Genomic DNA, 21,520 nt, shown 5'->3' with positions numbered 1-21,520 from the left:
GCGCAGTTTGTACGCCACAGGCCCCACTCTCTCCAAAATCTCAAAAGGGCCATAGTAACGCGGTGCGAGCTTTGCAGACAATGGCTTGGCCACCGAATGTTGTCGATAGGGTTGCAGCTTCAGCCAAACCACATCTCCCACCTCATACTCGACGTGGCGGCGGTGGCGGTTAGCTCCGTCCACCATGCGCTGCTGGGCACGAAGAAGATTCTGACGCAGTGTCACCAACAACTCCCCCCGCTGCCTGATCATCTCTGCCACGTTGGGGGGCGTTTTGGCCGACGGCGGGGCGGCCACTAACGAAGGCGGGTCTCGCCCATATAGTGCTCGATAAGGGGACGTGCCCAAACCCGAATGATGAAAACAATTTAAGGCCAGTTCAGCCCATGGTAAAAAGTTTGCCCATTTTGACGGCTTCTCCGCTGTAAAAGCCCGCAGATATTGTTCCAAGCCCCTATTACGAACCTCTGTTTGACCGTCTGACTATGGATGATAAGCCGTAGAAAAATGAAGTCTGGTGCCACTCAATCGCATCATTTCCTCCCACGTCGCATTAAGGAAGACCGAATCCCTATCCGAGACCAAGGTCTTAGGAAAACCGTGGTGCCGGACCACTGTATTCACAAACAACTGAGCAACTCGAATAGCGTCAAATCTGGTGGGTAGAGGCGCAAAATGAGCATATTTAGAGAGTCTATCTACCACCACCATAATAGAAGTATATCCACGGGATTGAGGAAGCCCCGTGATGAAGTCCATCGACACATCCTCCCAAACTTGCGACGGGACTGGCAGGGGCTGCAATAACCCGGCCGGTTTCCGTGTAGAGTACTTCGTGGACTGACACACCACACATTCGTTCACAAAATTAACAACATCTTTGCGCATCTTCGGCCAAAAGAACCCTGCTGCCAGCAAACGAAAAGTTCTCTCGTGTTCAGGGTGCCCCGCGATCGGCGAGCAATGATGCTCCTCCAATAAAGGACGTTTCGCCTTAGAGCTCGCGCTGACTAACACCCTGCGGTTATAATATATCAGGCCGTCTGCCCATGCCAAATGCGGCGGAGCCTTTCCGACCTTAATCTTACCCGCGAGTTCCAACAGCTCGGGTATGGAAGCGGTCTCATCTCGCAGCAACTGCATCACGCCTGGAATTGGCCTCGCCGTGGCCGCTAGCAACTGATCGGCTGTAGTGTACTGTTCGTCGGGGTTCGCGCCGCTGTTCGAGGCATCTGAATGTGCCTCTTCGGGCTGGTCTACACCCGCCTCGTGTTGTCTAGACAATGCATCAGCTGCTTTATTGGTGATTCCACGCTTGTACTCGATCACAAATTTGTATCCCATAAGCTTCCTGACATATAATTGTTGATCCAGAGTCTGTATGACTTGCTGTAGCAATTCCTTGAGACTTTTCTGATCAGTCCTAATGATAAACTCCCTCCCCAAGAGATACTGACGTCACTTCTGCACGGCCTCCACAATAGCGTATAATTCCTTGTGATACGTCGAAGCGACTCGACGCCGGGGACCCAACTTCTTACTAAAGAACGCAATAGGGTGACCAAGCTGCATTAATACCGCCCCAATTCCCACATCCGATGCGTCTGTCTCCACACAAAAAGGAACACCGAAATCTGGGAGTTGTAACACCGGGGCCGAAGTCATTGCCTTCTTAAGTTCTACAAAAGCTGCCTCGGCCTCAAGAGACCAAACAAATGCCTCCTTTTTTAGCAAATCTGTGAGGGGAGCTGCTATCATGGCATAGTGCTTGACGAATCTGCGATAGTAACCCGTCAAACCCAAGAAACCCCTTAATTGCTTTACTGTACTCGGCGTTGGCCAGGCTGTCATTGCTTCCAACTTAGCGGGATCCGCCTTGAGCTGACCCCCCGAAATGATGTGACCCAAATACTCGACCGTCAAACTACAGAAAGAGCATTTAGAGGGTTTAACAAAAAAACTGTTCTGGCGAAGCAGCTTCAAAACTGCTGTCAAATGTTGCCCGTGCAGCTCGAGCGTCGGACTGTAAATCAAAATATCATCGAAAAATACGATAACACATTTCCGGAGTAAGGGCTGGAAAATTGCATTCATGGCAGCCTGGAAGGTGGAAGGCGCATTTGTGAGGCCGAACGGCATCACGAGGAACTCAAAGTGGCCGTCATGAGTTCGAAATGCTGTCTTGAATATGTCGGTCTCCTTCATACGAATTTGATGGTATCCGGAACGGAGATCCAGCTTAGTAAAATATTTGGCCTTGCCCAGCTCATCAAACAGTTCGTCGGCTGTCGGAATCGGAAAATGATCCGGGACGGTAGCCTTATTAAGAGCTCGGTAGTCTATACAAAAACGGAAGGTTCCATCTTTCTTTCGAATTAGGAGCACTGGGGACGAGAAAGGGCTGTGACTGTGTCGAATGATGCCTTGCTCCAACATATCTCGTACCTGTTTCTCAATTTCTGCCTTCTGAAAATACGGATACCTGTATGGACGAACATTAACTGGCTTCGTGTTGGGCAACAGATGAATTCGGTGGTCAAATGGGCGCGAGGGGGGCATGCCGCTCAGCTGTTCAAAAACTGCCCGGTGTTCCTCCAAGATTGTCAAGATATCAGTTGGAAGGTCAGCGGGAAAATCATCGTGTGCGTTGTGTTCTGTCAGCCCCACTCCGCTGTCGAGAGGCACAATTTCATAGAACTCGTGGTCAGTCGCCTGTGCCGTCAATATCGATAATGAGTGCAGGGAAATCTGCCGTGGGCCTGGCGTTATGCCCCGTAAAAACACTGACTGCCCCTCCTTAGTAAATTCCAAAGTCTTCTCGACAAAATCGGCGGAAATTTTCCCCAATGATTCTAACCACTTCATCCCTAAAATGACGTCTGGTCCATGGTGGGCAAGAATATGAAGATCCACCAAAAAACAAGTACCCTGCAGAGAAAGTTTTGTACCACGAGATATATGAGTACAAAGTAATGACGCACCGTTACCTACTAACACCCGAAACGGGCGAATCGGTGTCAATTCCAATTGTAATTTTTCCGCAATCCTCGGGTGGAGGAAATCGAGCGTGGCACCCGTGTCAATTAATACTCTCACCGGAGTTGCTCCCACTGTGCCCTGTACAATAAACGGCTTTGAGCTCCCGCGGCCATCCAGCGCGTGTAAGTGTGATAAGTCATCCGTGATTATCTCATCCTCTGTAATCTGACCTGATCTGTCCTCCTGGGGCACTTCAACCTCATCGTCCATGTAGCAGAGGAGTTTCACTTTGCAAATGTGGCCCGGAACCCATTTTTCTGGGCAATGATAGCATAACCCTTTTCGAGCTCTCTCTGATTTTTCGGCATTGGAGACAAGAACCGGCTGCACTCGATATCGATTGGGTTCGCGACTTTGCAATTCGGTGGTCTGGGCCGCTGGAGTAGGTCCTCCCGAGACAGGCAGCACATTTGGAACAGGGGCTGTGGACGATCGATTGTCCCTGCTCGTCCATTGTCGTCGAGAATATGATTGCCCCTGTTGAGGTCGTTCCTCCTGTGTTGCTGCCAAACGCAGAGCCAAAGCCATCGCCTCGGCCAAGGAATTCGGATGCTGCAACTCAACTTTTTCTTGTAACTAGCTTAGCAATCAATCCATTGTAGTTCCTGAAACTCTGCGGGTCAAAACGGTGTCGAACATCCTCCAAAAACTCAGGCCAAGTAACGAATCCATTGTTCGCCCGATAATTAAAGATCCATTCTGAGGCGGGAGGGTCGAATAACATGACCACATAATGGAGACGATCTGTTTCCGGAATCCGTTTATGGTCGAAGTAGTATTGGACCCGCGAAATCCAATTGGCCGCATCAGAGCCGTCAAAATGTGGCGCGTCCATTTTCACACCTGTGGAGGAATCAGAATATTGGCGATTATAACGCCCTCGTCGTTGTGGTGGGTCCCACACTGTCATCGCATGATCGTCATACTGTTCTTCGTCGCCCCAATCATCATACCCTCGTGGAGGGGGATCCCAATTATCCCGCCGGCGATTCATCCTTCCATCCCTGTCACCACGCCGGTGATGGTCACGCCCCCCACGGGCCGAATACAAACCTTCGCCGCCGCGAATGGCCCTGCCTCGACCACGACCTCTTGGTAAATAGGAGCGGTCATCAAATTCCCTCCCCCGACGCTCCAGCCTCCGATAAGCCTCCCACTCCCGGTCGGCCTCATCAAGGTCAGCATCGTCGACCTCAATGGGAAAAGGGCGAGGACGCTCTAACGAATCGACACGGCGGTCCAAACTGTCAAAACGAGCGTTCAGCCGCTCGAACCCTACTGTGATCGGATCCGTTGCCTTATCCAAATCCAATTGATTTCCCAGCACGGTTCGCCGTGGATGCGCAATCTGGAGTGCTGGTGTGGTCTCGTTCATCTGTAATTCTGATGAGGATGGTCCTAGGTTTGTTGCTGTCATTGAGTACGGGATGAAAGCACCAGTTGGACGTTCTCCGCATAGACCGGTAATCGATCGTCTCGTGAAGGGATAATGATCGACCCTTTGACAAACTCGCCAGGGAGATCACGACTCTGCTGGTTCACGGACGTATTCCGTCAACGGCAAAGGAAAATTAAGAGAATTCTTGATGCACACGATAGTTTTAGGGTAAAATATTCCATTCATGAAAAGCATTGGCAAATGAAATACCCCTTTTTATACTAAGGACCCTAGGGCGGTTCGACCTAACTTAGGCATTCGGGAAAGAACCGCAAAGAAAACCCGAACGGGGCTTATAACTAAGGCCCGACTCAACAATAATTAAAATAGAGTTCAAAATAACAAAAGTTCAAAATTAATAAAATAAAAGAAACTCTCGCTCCTTCAACTCTGGAACTTGCTCGGCGGTTTCAGCTTATCTCTTGGCCTCAGTGTTCTTGTCGTCGCCGCTTCACCCTTCTCTCGATCGGTCCTTGCTGGTGGCGTCTCCCCTGCTACCTCAGGCTCTGTTTCATGCTCCTGAAGTGTCTTCTCCTGCTGCACGGGCGGTGTCATAGGGGAAATCGTATCAGAGTGGACACCCTGTAAAGATACAATTTGTGGCTCTGGAAAGTCTTGATTTAGTTGATCTCCCAAATCTTAAGGGACTCTCAAAGGAGCAAGAGAGTAGTAAAGAAGCATTCCCGAATCTGGAAAACCTAAGTATCAAGCGTTGCCCTTCATTAGTATTTCCATCACTCTCGTCCCTCAGAAAGTTGACGCAACTAGCATGCAGAAGCTCAGATTTGGCTCTATTATCTGAGCACGACATTCCTAGTAATCTGTCAATCGAAGTTGAAGAGAACCTGGCATGTTTCCCAATAGAAGCGCTGAAAAAGTTTAGTAAGATGCGTTCATTGACAATTGAGAATGCAAAAGAGATCTCCGTGACAAGAGAAGGTCTGGAAGCCTTAAAAGAGCTTACAAGTTTATGGCTAGTAAGTTGTCGGACAATGAGATGTTTAGAAGGGATGCTGGTGCACCTTACTGCTTTGGAGAACCTCACCATATCGAAGTGCCCAGAATTACTAGAGTTGGCAGAGGATATTAAACATCTCCATAATCTTAAGTTCCTCCAGTTACATGATTTTCCCAAGATGACACGCTTGCCTCAAGCCTTTCAACACCTCTCTAGTCTATACCTTGCAGATCTTCCTAAGCTGGAATCACTTCCAGATCAGCTACCATCTCTCTATACACTCGATGTTACGAGCTGCCCAAAGGTTGTATCGATTCCTGATCTGCCAAATCTGAAACACCTAAGGGTCATTGAATGCCCACAACTGGAAAGGCGATGTCGGAGAGGAAGTGGAGAGGATTGGCACAAGATTGCCCACGTTCGCAGCATCACTGTTTATCCAAATTAACTCAGCTATTTTTTGTTGATTCTGTGTAAAACAAGTCGAGCCAACCTATGATTTCAGTAATTTGTGTTCAAGTGATCACATCATTCTTCAAGATTAAGAAGATGTACCAAAAACAGCATTGGAGAAAGATTACAAAGATGGTGAGTAATTGTATTTCAATGTATTCTTCTTTATTTGTTATTTACACGGAGTACAATATACTGACTAGTGTTCTTGTTTATTTCTTTATATTTCATAGTGTTGGAGGAACTTTGAAAAGTTGGCATTGTGGCAGGGGGCGAAGTAGTACATCTTTGAGTGTGCATTGTCAAATGCAAATGTCTTAGAATATGTGGCTGAATTTCTGTGTTTAAGTATTTGGTGGCAAGATTTTTATTGTGTGCTTGTAGTTAGATGATTTTTTGGAGTGTGAAAGCTGGGCTATGCCTATGGGTGAAATAATATTGTTGTACTCCATCATCGAAGATTCCAATTCAATAGAATATTCTTCACTCTATATTTTATTTAAATTACATATTATTAGTAAGAGAGAAGGAAAAAAGTAAGAGAGAAGTTTTAAAAACTTTCCTTTTTTGAATGTGCCCTATTTTTCGCGGACTACCAAAAATGACAAATGTGCCTTATTTTTCGTGGACGGAGGGAATAATTTATTTAAAATATGTTTTAAATATAAATTACTATTAAATAAGAAATCATACAGCTTGATTTTATATTAAAAACGTTCAAACTTAAATTAAATTATACTTAAGGATATCATAATTGCATCAACATACTATTTAGTTGTTGTAATTTAATTATCTAGTTTAAACTAGAACTCCTTGAGAGCAACAAATTCCATTACTATGAAAAAAGATAAACACCAAAGTCGTCTTTAGATGAATTCCAGTTTCAAGAAGATGAATCGCCGGCGGCAAAAGCTCTCTCTCTATCACTCTATCTGTGTGTAATTACTGGATGATTGCAAAAGTTGGATATTTTTACTCAATTCAAGTGAAGTGTTCAATAGTCCATTATGAGTTCTGTTTGGTTTTCAGTCTTTGATAAATTTGATTTTTGCTCAAAATCGAAAAAAATAAAGCTAAACTAAAATTATGATCTTGGTAGTATTTTGAAGTGCTGTGGTGAATCTGTTTGGTTTATGTGAAATGCACAAACAGGTCAACAATGATAAAGATTGCTAGAGGCATGATTAAGGACTAATGCCAAGTTTTTGTGTTTTCACTTAGCTTTCTTGAAGTTTTTGTAGTTTATCTGATATTAATGTTGGCGTATGATTGTTTGATGTTTGAAGATGTTCAGGATTCTGTTTGGTGCCCGAAGACGTAGATGTTTGAAGTTTGATGGCCTTCTTTTCTCATTCCGAGCCAATAATGAGGTAGGCACTGTAGTTTGTTGTCCGTTTAGAATGCTGGTTACTTGGTTCGGTGATCGAGTTGGAACTTTTCGACTAGTAAGCTGAAACGGAGTATATTGTTGTTCGATTATGTGTTACGGTTCTCGGTTGATAATTTACATAGGTAGAAGATGTCCTTATATGCCTGTTTCTGCCAAGTCTTAACATATTTTCATTACTTAGCTGGAGTTTCTCTGTTTATAGTAGAGAATATGCAGTTTTGCTGTTTATGATGTATTATAGTACTTCTGAATTATGTGTTTCTTATTTTTATAAGATCTTAGCTAAGTTTCTCAAGTGTAAGTTATTAATATATAAATTCACTGATATGTAAATTTACGCTCATCATAGTTTAATAGACAAAGAAAAGGTAGTCTTAGGGAGTGGTTCGAAATGTTTAGTGGGATGAAAAAGTATTAAGAGGGTGAAGTCGATCTTATCATCACCCCATTAAACAATTAAATCTTGATTAACATATAGACAAACCGACTAATTTACATGTAATTATTCCATTACTAACTTTTGAATAATTGAACAAAAGACAAGGAAAGGTGGCATATTATTCAACTCTTGCAAATACAAAGTGACAATACAAACATACAATATACCATCATCCTCTGACATTCATCCTTCTCATATCTGCTTTGTCTATCAGAAGAAGAATCGTTAATTCTTATTGTTCCATAATGGCAGAGGCATTTCTTCAACTCCTTCTTAACAAACTGATATCTCTTATCAACCGGGAGATCGGACTGATCTTGGGCGTCGACGAGGTGATGAAGAAGCTCTACAGCACTCTCACCACCATCCAAGTTGTGTTGGAGGATGCCGAAGACAAGCAAATCCAGAGCAAGCCAATTCGAAATTGGCTGCAGAAGCTCAACGATATTGCTTATGTGATTGATGACGTATTGGATGACTGCAACACTGAAGTCTCCAAACTCGACCACTCTCATTCAAAATACAGTCGCTATAGCCTCAAGAAAATTTTGTATTGCCACAAAATTGCAAGGAGAATGAAGCAAGTCAACGAGAAAGTGGAGGCCATTGCTGCGGAGCGCACTAAGTTTCATCTGCGCGAGATGCCTGTTCATAGGCCAAGAGAAGTATCTCTTGCGTCGCGCGAGACGGCTTCCCTGTTGAATGAGTCTGATAAGATTCTTGGCAGGGAAGAAGATAAAGACAAAATTGTGAAGATATTGGTAAATGACTTGAAGGAGAAACAGGAGATGTCTATGTCTGTGCTGCCAATCATCGGTGTTGGCGGCCTTGGCAAGACCACTCTCACTCGACTAGTCTTCAACGATCCCCAGGTGAAAGAACACTTCGATGTAAGGATATGGGTTTGTGTTTCTGATAACTTTGAAATGAAAACTTTGGTGAAAGCAATGATTGAATCTGCCACGGGGAATGAAAAAGCTACGGATCTGCAGCACTTGGATGCTACTGAACGTCGCCTCTGGGAATTGTTAAGCAATAAAAGGTATTTGATTGTGATGGATGATGTTTGGAATGACCACCAGGATAAATGGTTTGAGTTGAGAGATATTTTATCATGTGGCTCAGCCGGTTCATCGGTTGTTGTCACCACACGCCAGAAGAAGGTTGCTGATATAATGACAACTCTTCCATGTTATTGCCTTGAGGGGCTGTCAGATGAGCACAGTTGGGCGCTGCTACGGCAGCGAGTCTTTGGACCAGTTGAAGAGGTGTCACCAGAGCTGGAAATAATTGGGAAACAGATCGTGAATAAATGTGCTGGAGTGCCCCTGGCTGCTATAACACTTGGTGGAATTCTACGGTTTAAAAGAAAGGAAGAGGAATGGATATATGTGAGAGACAATGATATATGGAAGTTGTCGCCTGAGGAGAGTTTGATAATGCCAGCTTTGAGATTGAGTTATCATCATCTTCCGTTGGAGCTAAGACAATGCTTTGCTTATTTTGCATCCTTTCCTAAGGACCATTACATTGAAAAGGAAGAACTGATCCTTCTATGGATGGCTCATGGCTACATTTCATCAAAGGGGGCTCTTCAAGTGGAAGATGTTGGAAATCAAATATGTAATGAGCTACTACTGCGATCTCTTCTACAAACAAGTGTGTTATACCCAAACGAGATTGGTATGCATGATCTCGTTCATGATCTTGCAGAATCAATAATGGAGAACAAAGTTCCTGGAGTACAAAGTGAAAGAGGTCTCACAAGTGCATCAACTATCCGCGAGGTAAATTTTCAACAAAAAACAGTTGTGTTTCCTAAAACTTTTCAACAAGATATGGACCTTACTTCTATTTTAGATCTCACAAGTTTAAGAGTGTTAAATGCACCTCGTAATGCAATAGACGATTTGCCTCCTTCCATCAGCAATCTTAAACATTTGCGATACTTGAATTTGTCTAGTTCTAAAATTCGCACTCTCCCTAACTCGTTATGTACTCTTTGGAATTTGCAAACCCTCAACTTGGATTACTGTGTTAGACTTGTGGCTTTACCTAAGAAGCTCACATCCTTACGTAATCTCCAACATCTATGTTTGTGGGAGTGCAACTCATTGTGTAAAATGCCATCTAAAATGAGAGAGTTAAAATGCCTGAAAACATTGAGCACGTTTGTCGTTGGTCTGAAGAGAGGTAACCAACTTGATGAACTGGAATGCTTGAAGCTCAGTGGAAGACTTGAGATTAGGCATCTTGAGAGAGTGAAAGACCATATGGTTGCAAAGAAAGCAAAGATTGCAATGAAAAAACATCTTCGGGAGTTGAGGTTGTCATGGGAAAGAAATGATTTAACCAAGATAGAGAAGGAGATTGATGAAAGGGTGTTGGAAGCACTTGAACCTCACCCTAATCTTGAATCTCTTTGTATGACAGGCTTTAGTGGTAGATATGTTCCAAGTTGGATGGCAAATTCAACGCTGAGAAAAATAGTTACGATTAATATAAGTGATTGTGAAAATATTAGGCATTTTCCGAAACTGGGAGAGTTACCTAATCTTCAACAGCTGTATATAAGGAATGTGGGGGTGGAGTATATTATTGAAGAAGAAGTTGGGAGTGGACAACCAGTAATGATACAGTTCCTAGCGTTGAAAGAATTGTATTTAACTGATCTCCCAAATCTTAAGGGACTCTCAAAGGAGCATGAGAGTAAAGAAGCATTCCCAAATCTTCAAACTCTAAGCATTAAGCATTGCTCTTCACTAATACTGCAACCACTCTCATCCTTTCAAAAGTTGGATGAACTAAGATGTCATAGCTCAACTTTGGGTTTATTATCTGAGCTCGACATTCCTAGGGATCTCACCTTGGAAATTGAGGAGAGCTTGACATGTTTCCCATTAGAAACACTGGCAAAGTTCAGTAAGTTGCAATCACTGAGCATTACGGATGCAAAAGAGATCATTGTGACAAGAGAAGTCTTAAAAGATCTTACATGTTTAAGTCTAGGGAGTTGTTGGACGATGAGATCTTTACCTGAAGGGATGTTGGAGCACCTTACTGCTCTGAAATCCCTCCATATATTGAATTGCCCAGAGTTAGTAGAGCTGTCAGATGATACTGAACATCACCATAATATTTCGATGCTTGTGTTATGGTTTCTTCCCAAGATGACGCGCTTGCCTCGAGCTTTTCAGCAGCTCACTTATCTATACTTATTGGTTCTTCCTGAGCTGAAATCAATCCCAGATCAGCTACCATCTCTTACCTTGCTTGGTGTAGGAGGTTGCCCAAAGGTTGTATCGATTCCAGCTCTGCCGAATCTGGAAGTGCTAATAGTCATTGGATGCCCACAGCTGGAAAGGCGATATCGGAGAGGAAGTGGAGAGGATTGGCACAAGATTGCCCACGTTCGCCACATCAGTATTTCTTCACAATAACTAAACTATTTTTTGTAAAACAAATCAAGCTTGACTATGGTTTTAATACTTTGTCTTCAAGATGAAGATGGTGCACCAGAAATAGCTTTGGAGAAAGTCTATGAAGTCGGTGAGTAATTCTATTTCAATGTATTATTCTTTAACTTTTTTTCCTTTGTTTTTGTTTATAGGAGTATAAGATAAACTTACTCTTATTCTTGTTTATTTCTTTATTTTTCACAGTGTTGGTGGAACTTCGGAAGATTGGCATAATGTTAGGGGGCGAAGCAAGTACAGGTTCGAATGCAAGTGTCTTACAATTTGTGGCTGACTTTTTGTGTTTCTCAACTTTTTAAAGCATTTTGTGGCAAGATCATTCTTGTTGTATGCTTATACTTGGATGATTTCGTATATACTAGGAATGATGCTTCTCTGTATGAGAAATTTAAAGCAATCCATGGTGCTGGAATTTGATATGATGGATCTTTACTTCCATGGTGTATTAATTTCTCAGAAGAACCGGTGATATGCTTAATTAAAATCTTGTTTTACATATTTGATGTGAAATGTCACTTGTTGAGAGATCTTCTCCGTTGTGTTTATAAATATTGCAATTTATGTACTCCTCACGCAAGGCATTGCTGGTGGGATGAAATAATGAACCCCTTCTCCGGCCATCTAAACCAAGCAGTTCTCATAATCTTTTTGTTCGATGTTGGCAGGCGCTTGAGAAGGCGAAATATCAGATTGGGGTGAATATACAGTTCTTGAGAAGGACATAGACTGGGCCATGGTAAGTGCCTTGTGGAACGTGATACGTCTATGTAAGTAGTACATACAGGACGGCCTTTCGAACGTCTAATTCGATAAATAATAATCAAAATGAACAAAATAAAAAATATCGCCCGTACTACTACAGGACTTGTTGGCAGAATAGCGGTTGTGTTTATTTGTGTGGAGTGTGTGTTGTGTTTGTAATGTTAGTGTTGACATAGAATAGATTACAGTTTATTTGTATACTTGCATTGTTTGTGAGTTACTGTTTTCTGTTTTTGCCGCCTTCTTTCAAGATCTTATGAACATTTTTCTTAGTATGTTTTAACATACAAAATGAACATCTTTTAACATTTATGTGACACTTACCACTGATTTACCACTATACGTATCGAATTAAATCTCACCTCGAATTATTCAATTCAGAAAATATAGAGAGTATTATTCACATTTGTTATAACTCTGTATAACAATAAAAGATTTTAGATTAAATTGATTTGATTGAGCATCGCATTGCATTTATTGTTTTAAAAGATTTTAGATTACTACAATCCACTTTCCGATCTAGCCAAATAAATGAATGATTGGAGCCTTCCCCTCTCTTTCCGAGCCAATGAAGAGGTATGCTTATGTCTCTTTGGCATGTTAGTTAGGCGATGGAGTTGGAACATCTCCAACTAATGCCTTTGGCTGCCAGAGGATATTAAACATCTCCATAATCTTGATGGGCTTGTGTTAGAGAGTCTTCCCAAGATGACGCGCTTGCCTCAAGCCTTTCAGCACCTCACTTGGCTCGTGTTAGAGGATAATCCAGAGCTGGAATCAGTCCCAGATCAGCTACTGTCTCTTAATACACTCAAAGTTACAGACTGCCCAAAGGTTGTAACTATTCCAGCTCTGCCAAATTTTAAAGAGCTAACAGTCACTGGTTGCCCACAACTGGAAAGGCGATATCAGAGAGGAATCAGAGAGGATTGGCACAAGATTGCCCACTTGTTCTCCTATATAATTCAACTATTTTTGATCTTTAAGTTCTTGATTGATAAGTTACGTAAGTACAAGATGTCCTTATTTGCCTGTTTCTGCCAGGTCTTAAGTCTTAACATATTTTCATCATTTCCAGTGTTTATGAAATGTACAGAATATGCACTATCGATGTTTATGATGTATATATGCTTCAAAATAAGTGTTTTATGTGTTTTTATGCACTTTGAGATTACCTTCTTCTTCTTCATACAAACACGGTTCTTCTTGTCTAGTGGCTACCATAAATCCTTCGAGGTCTATGTGCTTGTATTCCTTGCATAAGAAATCTCCTTGATTTCACACATCAAAGGCAACATGGGTATTAAGTTCGCATCTTCCTCCGATGCGACACCCTCTGTAGAACATTTTTCGTTGCCAATGTCTAAATTTCAATCCCTTGAATGTCTCGGGTTCTTTGGCCTGAGCCATGGCCCTTGAGGTCTTCACCGGTGCCAATACTTAGGTCGTTCGAAGTTGGGTTGTTGGAAACATTATCCTAAGCAGGATCAATTTATAAAATTTGACTTATAGGGACTGTTTAGCCATGCATACAGAGGCCAATCCCAAGCTATGGTAGGGGCTCTAGTGGAGACATCAGAAACTAGATAACAAGCTATGGACCTTCAAAGTTTGAGAAAATTAGAGTTAGGATTTAGGAGTTGAACTTCCACGAATTTGGTCTGTATGTATCTCCCAATCTAAGGACCCAATTAGTCATACATAAACTAGGAAGGGGGTGTGTTATATTGCTAACTAATTAAATTGTTAACTCTCCTAACTCATCAATCGGGTCCTATTCTAATGCTTTTAGCACCCTAATCCAAAATCAAGACTAAATCTCCACCCTTTGATTTTAAAATGAGTGGATGAGATTAAAGCTCACAAAATCTCAATAAATAGTAGACAAAATATCAACAAAAGGGTAATATCGTCATTATGTTATCATATGATAATTTTCGTGAGTGTTTTTTTATATCAACATTGTGTATTACAAATATCAACACAAGGACAAAAAAATATCAACACATTTTTATTGAGATTGGACATGCATAATATTGAGATTTTGCCTACAATATATTGAGATTTTTTATTGCATTTGTTGAAAATAGCTGCTTATCAATATGTACGAAAATTGAAATATAATTTATCAAATTTCATCACCCGAACATCGTCGGAACATATGCAATTGAGATCTCGTTGGAATTCTTATTAAATTATCTTTAATTTGATATATTTTTTGAGAAAAAATAATTTAAATTGAGAGAGTTGCGTAAATTTAAAGATTTGAGATGATTTTGAGGAGAGAGAAAGTAGTTAGTTATAATTACTACATATAGGATTTGACATTAATACCCTTTGAATTAAATTAATAATTATTTAAATTTAAAATATATTACACTTGGCATTATATTAACCACAAGATCTTCTAATCTAATGGTTGAAAATTGATCTCAATTTGGGATTGGTAATTAGTTAGCAATTGATTACATCCCCTCATCAATATAGTATATTAAATATGTTAACACGGTGACATCAAAATGTCAACACATAATATCAACACATTATATTGAAGTTCAAAAAAATTATTTGTTGACATTTTAGTCATCGTGTTGACATTTTTAATACACTGCGGTGATGAGTTAGCAAGTTAGGGACATACTCGACACATATATTACTAGACACATATATTACTGAAAACTGGATGAATCCGGTTCAACGATAGGGACCTTGACTTTACATTATCCCGGAAGGGAGCTAATAATATCTTCGTATAATTATCTAGCTTACAGTAATCCCCATGCGAAACGAGGATCTTCTCATAACTTTCTGTTGATGCTAGCAGGCGCTGGAGATGGTGAAGAGACAATGCTTGCGAAGGACACAGACTGGGCCGTGGTAGACGCCATGTGGAAAGAGATACGTCTGTGTGAATAGTACATAGAATACGACGTGGTTATGCACCCCAAGATGACGCACTTGCCTCAAGCTTTTCAGCACCTCACTAATCTACACGTAGAGGATCTTCCAGAGCTGGAATCAGTCCCAGATCAACTACGATCACTTAGTATGCTCTTTGTTAAGGATTTCCCAAAGATTGTATCGATTCCAGTGCTGCCAAATCTGAAATCGCTAACGGCACTTGGATGCCCACAATTGGAAATGCGCTATCAGAGAGGACGTGGAGATGATTGGCGCAGGTCGACTTTTCTGGAATATAATTCAACTATTTTTTGTTGATTCTATGTTAAAAAAATCCAGCTTAACTATGCTTTTAGTAATTTTTCTTCCATTGACTTCATTCATTAAGATGAAGAAGATACTTTGAAGAAAGAATACAAAGATGGTGGGTAAATGTATTTCAATGTATTCATCTTTATCTCTTTATTTTTTTATATATACAATACACTATTTCTTTATTTTTCATAGTGTTGGAGGATCTTCGAAAAGTTGGCGTAATGACAAGGGGCGAATCAAGTACATGTTCCAGTGCGCAGAGTCGAATGCAAGTGTCTTAGAATTTGTGGGTGAATTTATGTGTTTTGCTCTACTTTTTTTAAGCATTTGGGGGCAAGATTCTTTTTTTGTGCTTATACTTGGATGAATTCGTATATACAGGGCATGATGCTGCTTTGTTTGAGAAATTCAAAACAATCCATGATGTTGATATGATGGATCTTTACTTTCATAGTAATTGGTATATTAATTTCTTATAAGAAATATGTTTGTGATATTCTTAATAAAAATTTTGTTTTATATGTTTGATGTTAAATATGACCTTGAGAGATCTCCTCCATTGTGTTTATAATATTTGCAATTTATGTATCAAGGCATTGCTGGTGGGATGAAACAGCAGAGTGGGGAGAAGATGTACAGTGCTTGGGAAGGATGCAGGCTGAGCCGTGGTAAGCGCGGTTCCTGCTGTTGTAGAGCTTCTTCGCCTTAGGATGCATTTGTTTTTGATGAATTGTATAAATATTGGCACGGTGTATGTTGTGTTTCTAGTATTCATTTATATATGTACTTTGTTTGTGAGTTACAGCAGATGGAGAATCATCAGCTGCAGCAGCAGCAACGGCAACATCAGCCTCAGCAGATCCTTCCAAAACAGTCCGCGATGGGTTATGGATCAACCATGGGGATTCCGAGTAACAGTCAATTGAGTAGCCCATGGATTAGGGGCGGAATGGTTGGGATTTCTGACCGGGAATGAATAACTCACCAGTCCATAATTCAGCTTTGCAAGGTGGAGGGCTTGGGATGGTTGGTTTGGGGTCTAATGGATCTCCAGCCGTTTCATCAGACGAGCTCACATCCTTACGTAATCTCCAGCATCTATGTTTGTGGGGCTGCAATTCGTTGTGTGAGATTCCATCTAAAATGGGAGAATTAAACGGCCTGAAAATATTGAGCATGTTTGTCGTGGGTCTCAAGAGAGGTAACCAACTTGAGGAACTGGAATGCTTGAACCTCAGTGGAAGGCTTCGCATTAGGCATCTGGAGAGAGTAAAAGACCATATGGATGCAAAGAAAGCGAAGATTGCAGAGAAAAATAATCTTCATGAGTTGAGGTTGTCATGGCAAAGAAATGATTTAACCAAGCTAGAGGAGGAAGTTGACGAAAGGGTGTTGGAAGCACTTGAACCTCACCCAATATTGTTTCTCTTCATATAAAAGGCTTCCGAGGTAGATATCTTCCACATTGGATGGAAAGTTCAACTCTAAGAAAAATAGTTAAGATTAATTTAAGTGATTGTGAAAATATTAGGTGTTTTCCTAAACTTGGAGAGTTACCTCATCTTGAGAAGTTGTATTTAAAGAATATGGGGATGGAGTATATTATTGAAGAAGAAGAAGTTGGGAGTGGTCACCCAGTAAAGATACTGTTCGTGGCTTTGAAACATCTGCGTTTAGTTGATCTCCAAATCTGAAGGGACTATCAAATAAGCAGGAGAGTAGTAAAGAAGCATTCCCAAATCTCAAAGCTCTATTGATTGAGCATTGCTCTTTATTAATACTGCCACCACTCCCATCCCTCCAAAAGTTGGAGACACTAGTATGCAGTAGCTCAACTTTGGGTTTATTATCTGAGCACATCATTCTTAGAGACCTGTGGATTGAAGTTGAGGAGAGCCTAGCATGTTTCCCAATAGAAATGCTGGCAAATTTCAATAAGCTCCAAACATTGGTAATCGATAATGCGAAAGAGATCTCTGTGACAAGAGAAGGTCTGCAAATCTTAAAAGAGCTTAAACGTTTATGTCTAAACAATTGTGAGATAATGAGATGTTTGCCAGAAGGGATGCTGCGGCAACTTACTTCTTTGGAGACCCTTGCCATATGGAAGTGCCCAGAAGTACTAGAGTTGCCGCAGGAAATTAAACATCTCCATAATCTTGAGTTCCTCATGTTACGGGATCTTCCAAAGATGAGGCGCTTGTCTCAAGTCATTGAGCACCTCACTAATATATACCTAGATGATCTTCCTGAGCTGGAATCACTCCCAGATCAGCTACCATCTCTTATTAGACTCATTTTGGAAGACTGCCCAAAGGTTGTATCAATTCCAGCTCTACCAATTCTGGAAAAGCTAATCATTGTTGGGTGCCCTCAGCTGGAGAGGCGATGTCGGAGAGGAAGTGGAGAGGATTGGCACAAGATTTCCCACGTTCGCAGCATTTATATTTCTTCAAAGTAACTCAACTATGGTTTTAGTAGTACTTTGTATTCAATCGACATCTTTCTTGAAGGTGAAGTATATGAAGTTGGTGAGTAGTTCTATATCAATGTATTCTTCTTTATTACCTAATTTTTATTAACATAAAATAAACTAGCTCACATTCTTGTTTATTTCTTAACTTTCCCTAGTGTTGGATGAACTTTGGAATGTTACATAGAGGCAGGGGGCGAAGCAAGTACAGGTTCAAGTGCAAGTATCTTTGAATTTGTGGTTGAATTTCTGTGTTGCTTAGCTTTTCTAAAGTATTTGTAGCAAGATTCTTATTGTGTGCTTGTACTTGTATGATTTCATAGTATATAATAGGAATGATGCTGCTATGTTTGAAAAGTTCATTTCACAAATAGAAATATATAGGTGATATTCTCAACAAAAAATCTTGTTTACATATTTGAGTGTGCATAGTCAAATGCAAGTGTCTTAGAATATGTGGCTGAATTTCTGTTTTGATCAACTTTTTCAAGTATTTTGTGGCAAGATTTTTTTGTGTGCTTGTAGTTAGATGATTTTTCTTGGAATGTGCAAGCTGGAGAATCAAGTTTGATGAGATGATTTAGTTTCTAACTGCTATTGTCATATCAGTTTAAGGGAGGGATGGTTGAATGATTTGACTTGGCTCATTGTAGACTCTCTTTTCTACTTATCTATTCATTTTCTACAATGTTTAGAGATTTGCTGTTTTTCTGTGAGTTATCTTCTATTAGACCTTCATTTCTACTTATCTATTTTTTTGCTATCTTAAGGTTTTGTGTTTGGTAGAATAACATATTTTGTTTGGTGAAATATCTTAAGATATTTTGATGTTATGTTATTCTCCACTACATATTATTCCTAGGACATGGCCACCATCTAGGCTAAGACTTCAAAACATCATAAAGAAATGAAGTAAAAGAGGCTCACCCTTGGAGCTTATATCTTCACTTCAATTCTAAGATGAAAAATCGATTGCTTAGCCCGACTCCTCACTCTCATTTAATTATAAACACTAAAACCCTGTATAGATGAATTTCAATTTCAAGAATTGAAGCAGTATGGATTTCTCAGTAGATGAATCGCCGGCAGAAAAAGCTCTTGGCCCCCTTTTTTCTCACCGAAGTTCTAAAAGTTGGCACAGTGGCAAGGGGCGAAGCAAGTACTACTACAAGTGTACAGAGTCCAATGAAAGCGCTTATAATTTGTGTTGGTCAACATTTTATATGTATTTAATGGAAAAATTCTTGTTGTGTGCTTCTACTTAGATTATTTCATACAGTATCTACTAGAGGAAGTATGAATGATGCTGCTCTGTTTGAAAAAATCATTTCCCTGCAAGAAAGATGTTTGTGATAATCTAAATGAAAATCTTGTTTCCTCCTTGTGTTTATGATATTTGCGATTAATTAAAATTGAATAGATTATAGTTTATTTATATATTTACATTGTTTGTGAGTTACTGTTTTCTGTTTTTGCTGCCTTCTTCAAAGATCATATGATAATTTGTTTACTCTAGTTATTATCGTTATTTTATTACCCGTGTTTTTTTCTTGTAATTCCATTGGCCATTCTGCCAAGTATATCTATGTGAGACTTATAAGTTTATAGGGGAGTGTTATATTGTTAACTCAATACATAATTGCTAACTGCAATTAAATAATAGCCATTAGATATTCAAATTAAGAGCCTATATCATCAACCAAGAAATATCAATACGATCAATAAAAAACGTCAATAAAGCTATAGGATTAATTTCATAAAATATCAATAGGGGTATTAATGTCAATTAACTACATGTTTAGTTATAACTGACTTTTAAAAGAAATCCCAAAACTTTAAATTCATATAACATATATCAAATTAAAGATAATTTTGTAAGGATTCCAACGATATCATATATGCATATGTTTCGACGTCAAAATTTGAAAAAAAAATTCAAAAATTTTTCAATTTTTTCGTAAAGCAGACAACATACTATATAAAATATGTCAATATAATACATGTAGAATGTCAATATAAGCAATGGGTTAACATTCTTAAAGCATCGTGTTGACATTCTCAAATCATTGTGTTGATATTTCCGAAACACTATATTGACATTTTCATCTAAAACCCTAATTTGGCGTTTTTTTTTATCTTTTTTGATTTTATTAATAAAAACGAAAATTACACGTGGCAAATTGTAGACCACACGTTTTCTAAAATCCTATGGCCTTAAATTAGTTGTAGTTAGCAATTAAATGATGAGTTAGCAATTGATCACTCCCCTAAGTTTATAACCACCTTATCATGGAACTAAAAGTACATTTACACTCTTTTGCATCCATAAATGAGATTATTTTTTGTGGACCTAGGGAGTATATATAAGCCCTTATTAAAATTCTATTTCATATTGGCTCAAAATCGTAAAAACTAAACTAAAAATATGATATTTGTAAGTTGGTTGTATTTTGAATTGATGTCCTGAAACTGAATCTATTTGGTTCATGTGAAATGCATAAACTTGTGAGATGCATGATTAAGGTAGAACTAATGGCAAGTTTCTGTGTTTTTACTTACCTTTCTTTAAGTTTTTGTAGTGTATCTGATATTGGCGTTGGAAAATTATTGTCTTGAATGGTATATTAGACATGATTTAGGAATAGAGAAACAACGAGAGGAAAAATGAGATCGATAATTTGATGATGTTTTATTACTGCATAGACTAGCCCTTTATATAGGGTTCATACATGTGTAAGTATGGTATAATATCAATCAACTATCAATCATTCTACTCTAATCTTGGAGTATAATTGAGATTATTCTTTGGTATCTTTTATTTCTTAACACTCCCTCTCAAGTTGAGTAGTGGGATCTCCAAAACTCAACTTGCCTAGTACATTCACAGGCTTCTTGAGTTGACGGCTTTAGTGAGAATATCTGACAGCTGATCTTCAGATCGGACGAATGGTAACTACACAACTTCATTTTCTAACTTCTCTTTGATAAAGTGTCTGTCAACTTCAACATGCTTCGTTCTATCATGTTGTACTGGGTTTACAGATTGCTTCCCTGCTTGTCTTGTACGAGCCCAATTTCATCCATCGGCTTTCTTAGCCATAGGATCTCCATTAATCCACTTTTTATCCCCTGGAATTCAGCTTCTGCACTTGATAGTGCCACCACCTTTTGTTTCTTATTCCTCCATGTTACCAGATTACCTTCAACAAATGTGAAGTATCCAGCTGTTGATTTTCAATCGATTGGGTTACTTGCCCAATCGGCATCAGTGAACCCATAAACACCTCGGTGTTCGTTCTTTCTGAACAGTATTCCATGTCCAATGGTTGTTCCCTTGAGATACGTGAGAGAGAGATAGATGAGCTTCCCCATTAGGCACTGGTACTTGCAGCTTTTTAGAGATCTGTAGTCCGTGATTCACTAGAATTGGTGTATCGGCAGGTTTGCAATCTATCAGACCTGTCTCAGCCAGAATATCCAAGATATACTTCTTCTGTCTCAAAACAATTCCTCCCTCAGAGCGCAGTACTTCTATTCCCAAGAAATATTGAAGATTCCCCAAGTCTTTCATCTCAAATTCTTGAAATAAGATCCCTTTTAGCCTTTCTATTTCTTCTGTATCATCGCCCGTGATGATCATGTCATCTACATAGATGATCAGGGATGTGATTTTATCGTCTCCCTTTTTCAAGAACAAAGTATGATACGAGTTACTCTGCCGGAACCCATGCTTGGTCATGGCTTCTATGAATCTCCTAAACCACCCTTGGTGGCTGTTTGAGTCCATAGAGAGTCTTCTTCAACCGACACCCTTCTCCTCTTTAAAATCCCTCTGAGAATCCCGGTGGTGCTTCCATGTATACTTCTCTTTTTTAG

General features: G+C 40.0%; 2 protein-coding genes and 1 pseudogene across 7 annotated transcripts; all 3 read left to right on the top strand.

Moving 5' to 3' along the window:
- The first annotated feature begins 4,466 nt into the window (after positions 1 to 4,466).
- On the top strand, positions 4,467 to 5,883 carry LOC148932887 (uncharacterized). Its single transcript, XM_089065276.1, has 2 exons — positions 4,467 to 4,502; positions 5,035 to 5,883. Exons 1-2 carry the CDS (start codon positions 4,467 to 4,469, stop codon positions 5,881 to 5,883), a joined length of 885 nt encoding a protein of 294 aa, XP_088921402.1.
- Positions 5,883 to 12,155, top strand: LOC125200714 (disease resistance protein RGA2 pseudogene; annotated as a pseudogene). 5 transcript variants are annotated; one of them, XR_016135137.1, is made up of 5 exons: positions 5,883 to 6,023; positions 7,183 to 7,258; positions 7,970 to 11,266; positions 11,380 to 11,433; positions 11,859 to 12,155. The product of XR_016135137.1 is annotated as a disease resistance protein RGA2 pseudogene, transcript variant X3 (transcript). The 5 variants fall into 5 exon arrangements; XR_016135138.1 differs by having other exon boundaries at positions 7,175 to 7,258; XR_016135136.1 differs by lacking the exons at positions 5,883 to 6,023; positions 7,183 to 7,258 and adding an exon at positions 11,556 to 11,658 and having other exon boundaries at positions 7,845 to 11,266.
- Positions 12,156 to 16,143: 3,988 nt separating this feature from the next.
- LOC125199873 (disease resistance protein RGA2-like) lies at positions 16,144 to 17,632 on the top strand. Its single transcript, XM_048097739.2, has 3 exons — positions 16,144 to 16,592; positions 16,703 to 16,808; positions 16,868 to 17,632. The coding sequence occupies exons 1-3, from the start codon at positions 16,144 to 16,146 to the stop codon at positions 17,630 to 17,632; spliced, it is 1,320 nt and encodes a 439-aa protein (XP_047953696.2).
- Positions 17,633 to 21,520: the final 3,888 nt, after the last annotated feature.

This window comes from Salvia hispanica, chromosome 2 (assembly GCF_029641045.1).
Source record: "Salvia hispanica isolate PSC_SH4W2 chromosome 2, Shi_PSC_v1, whole genome shotgun sequence".
NCBI lineage: Eukaryota > Viridiplantae > Streptophyta > Magnoliopsida > Lamiales > Lamiaceae > Salvia > Salvia hispanica.
This window is presented reverse-complemented; position numbering and strand designations above follow the sequence as displayed.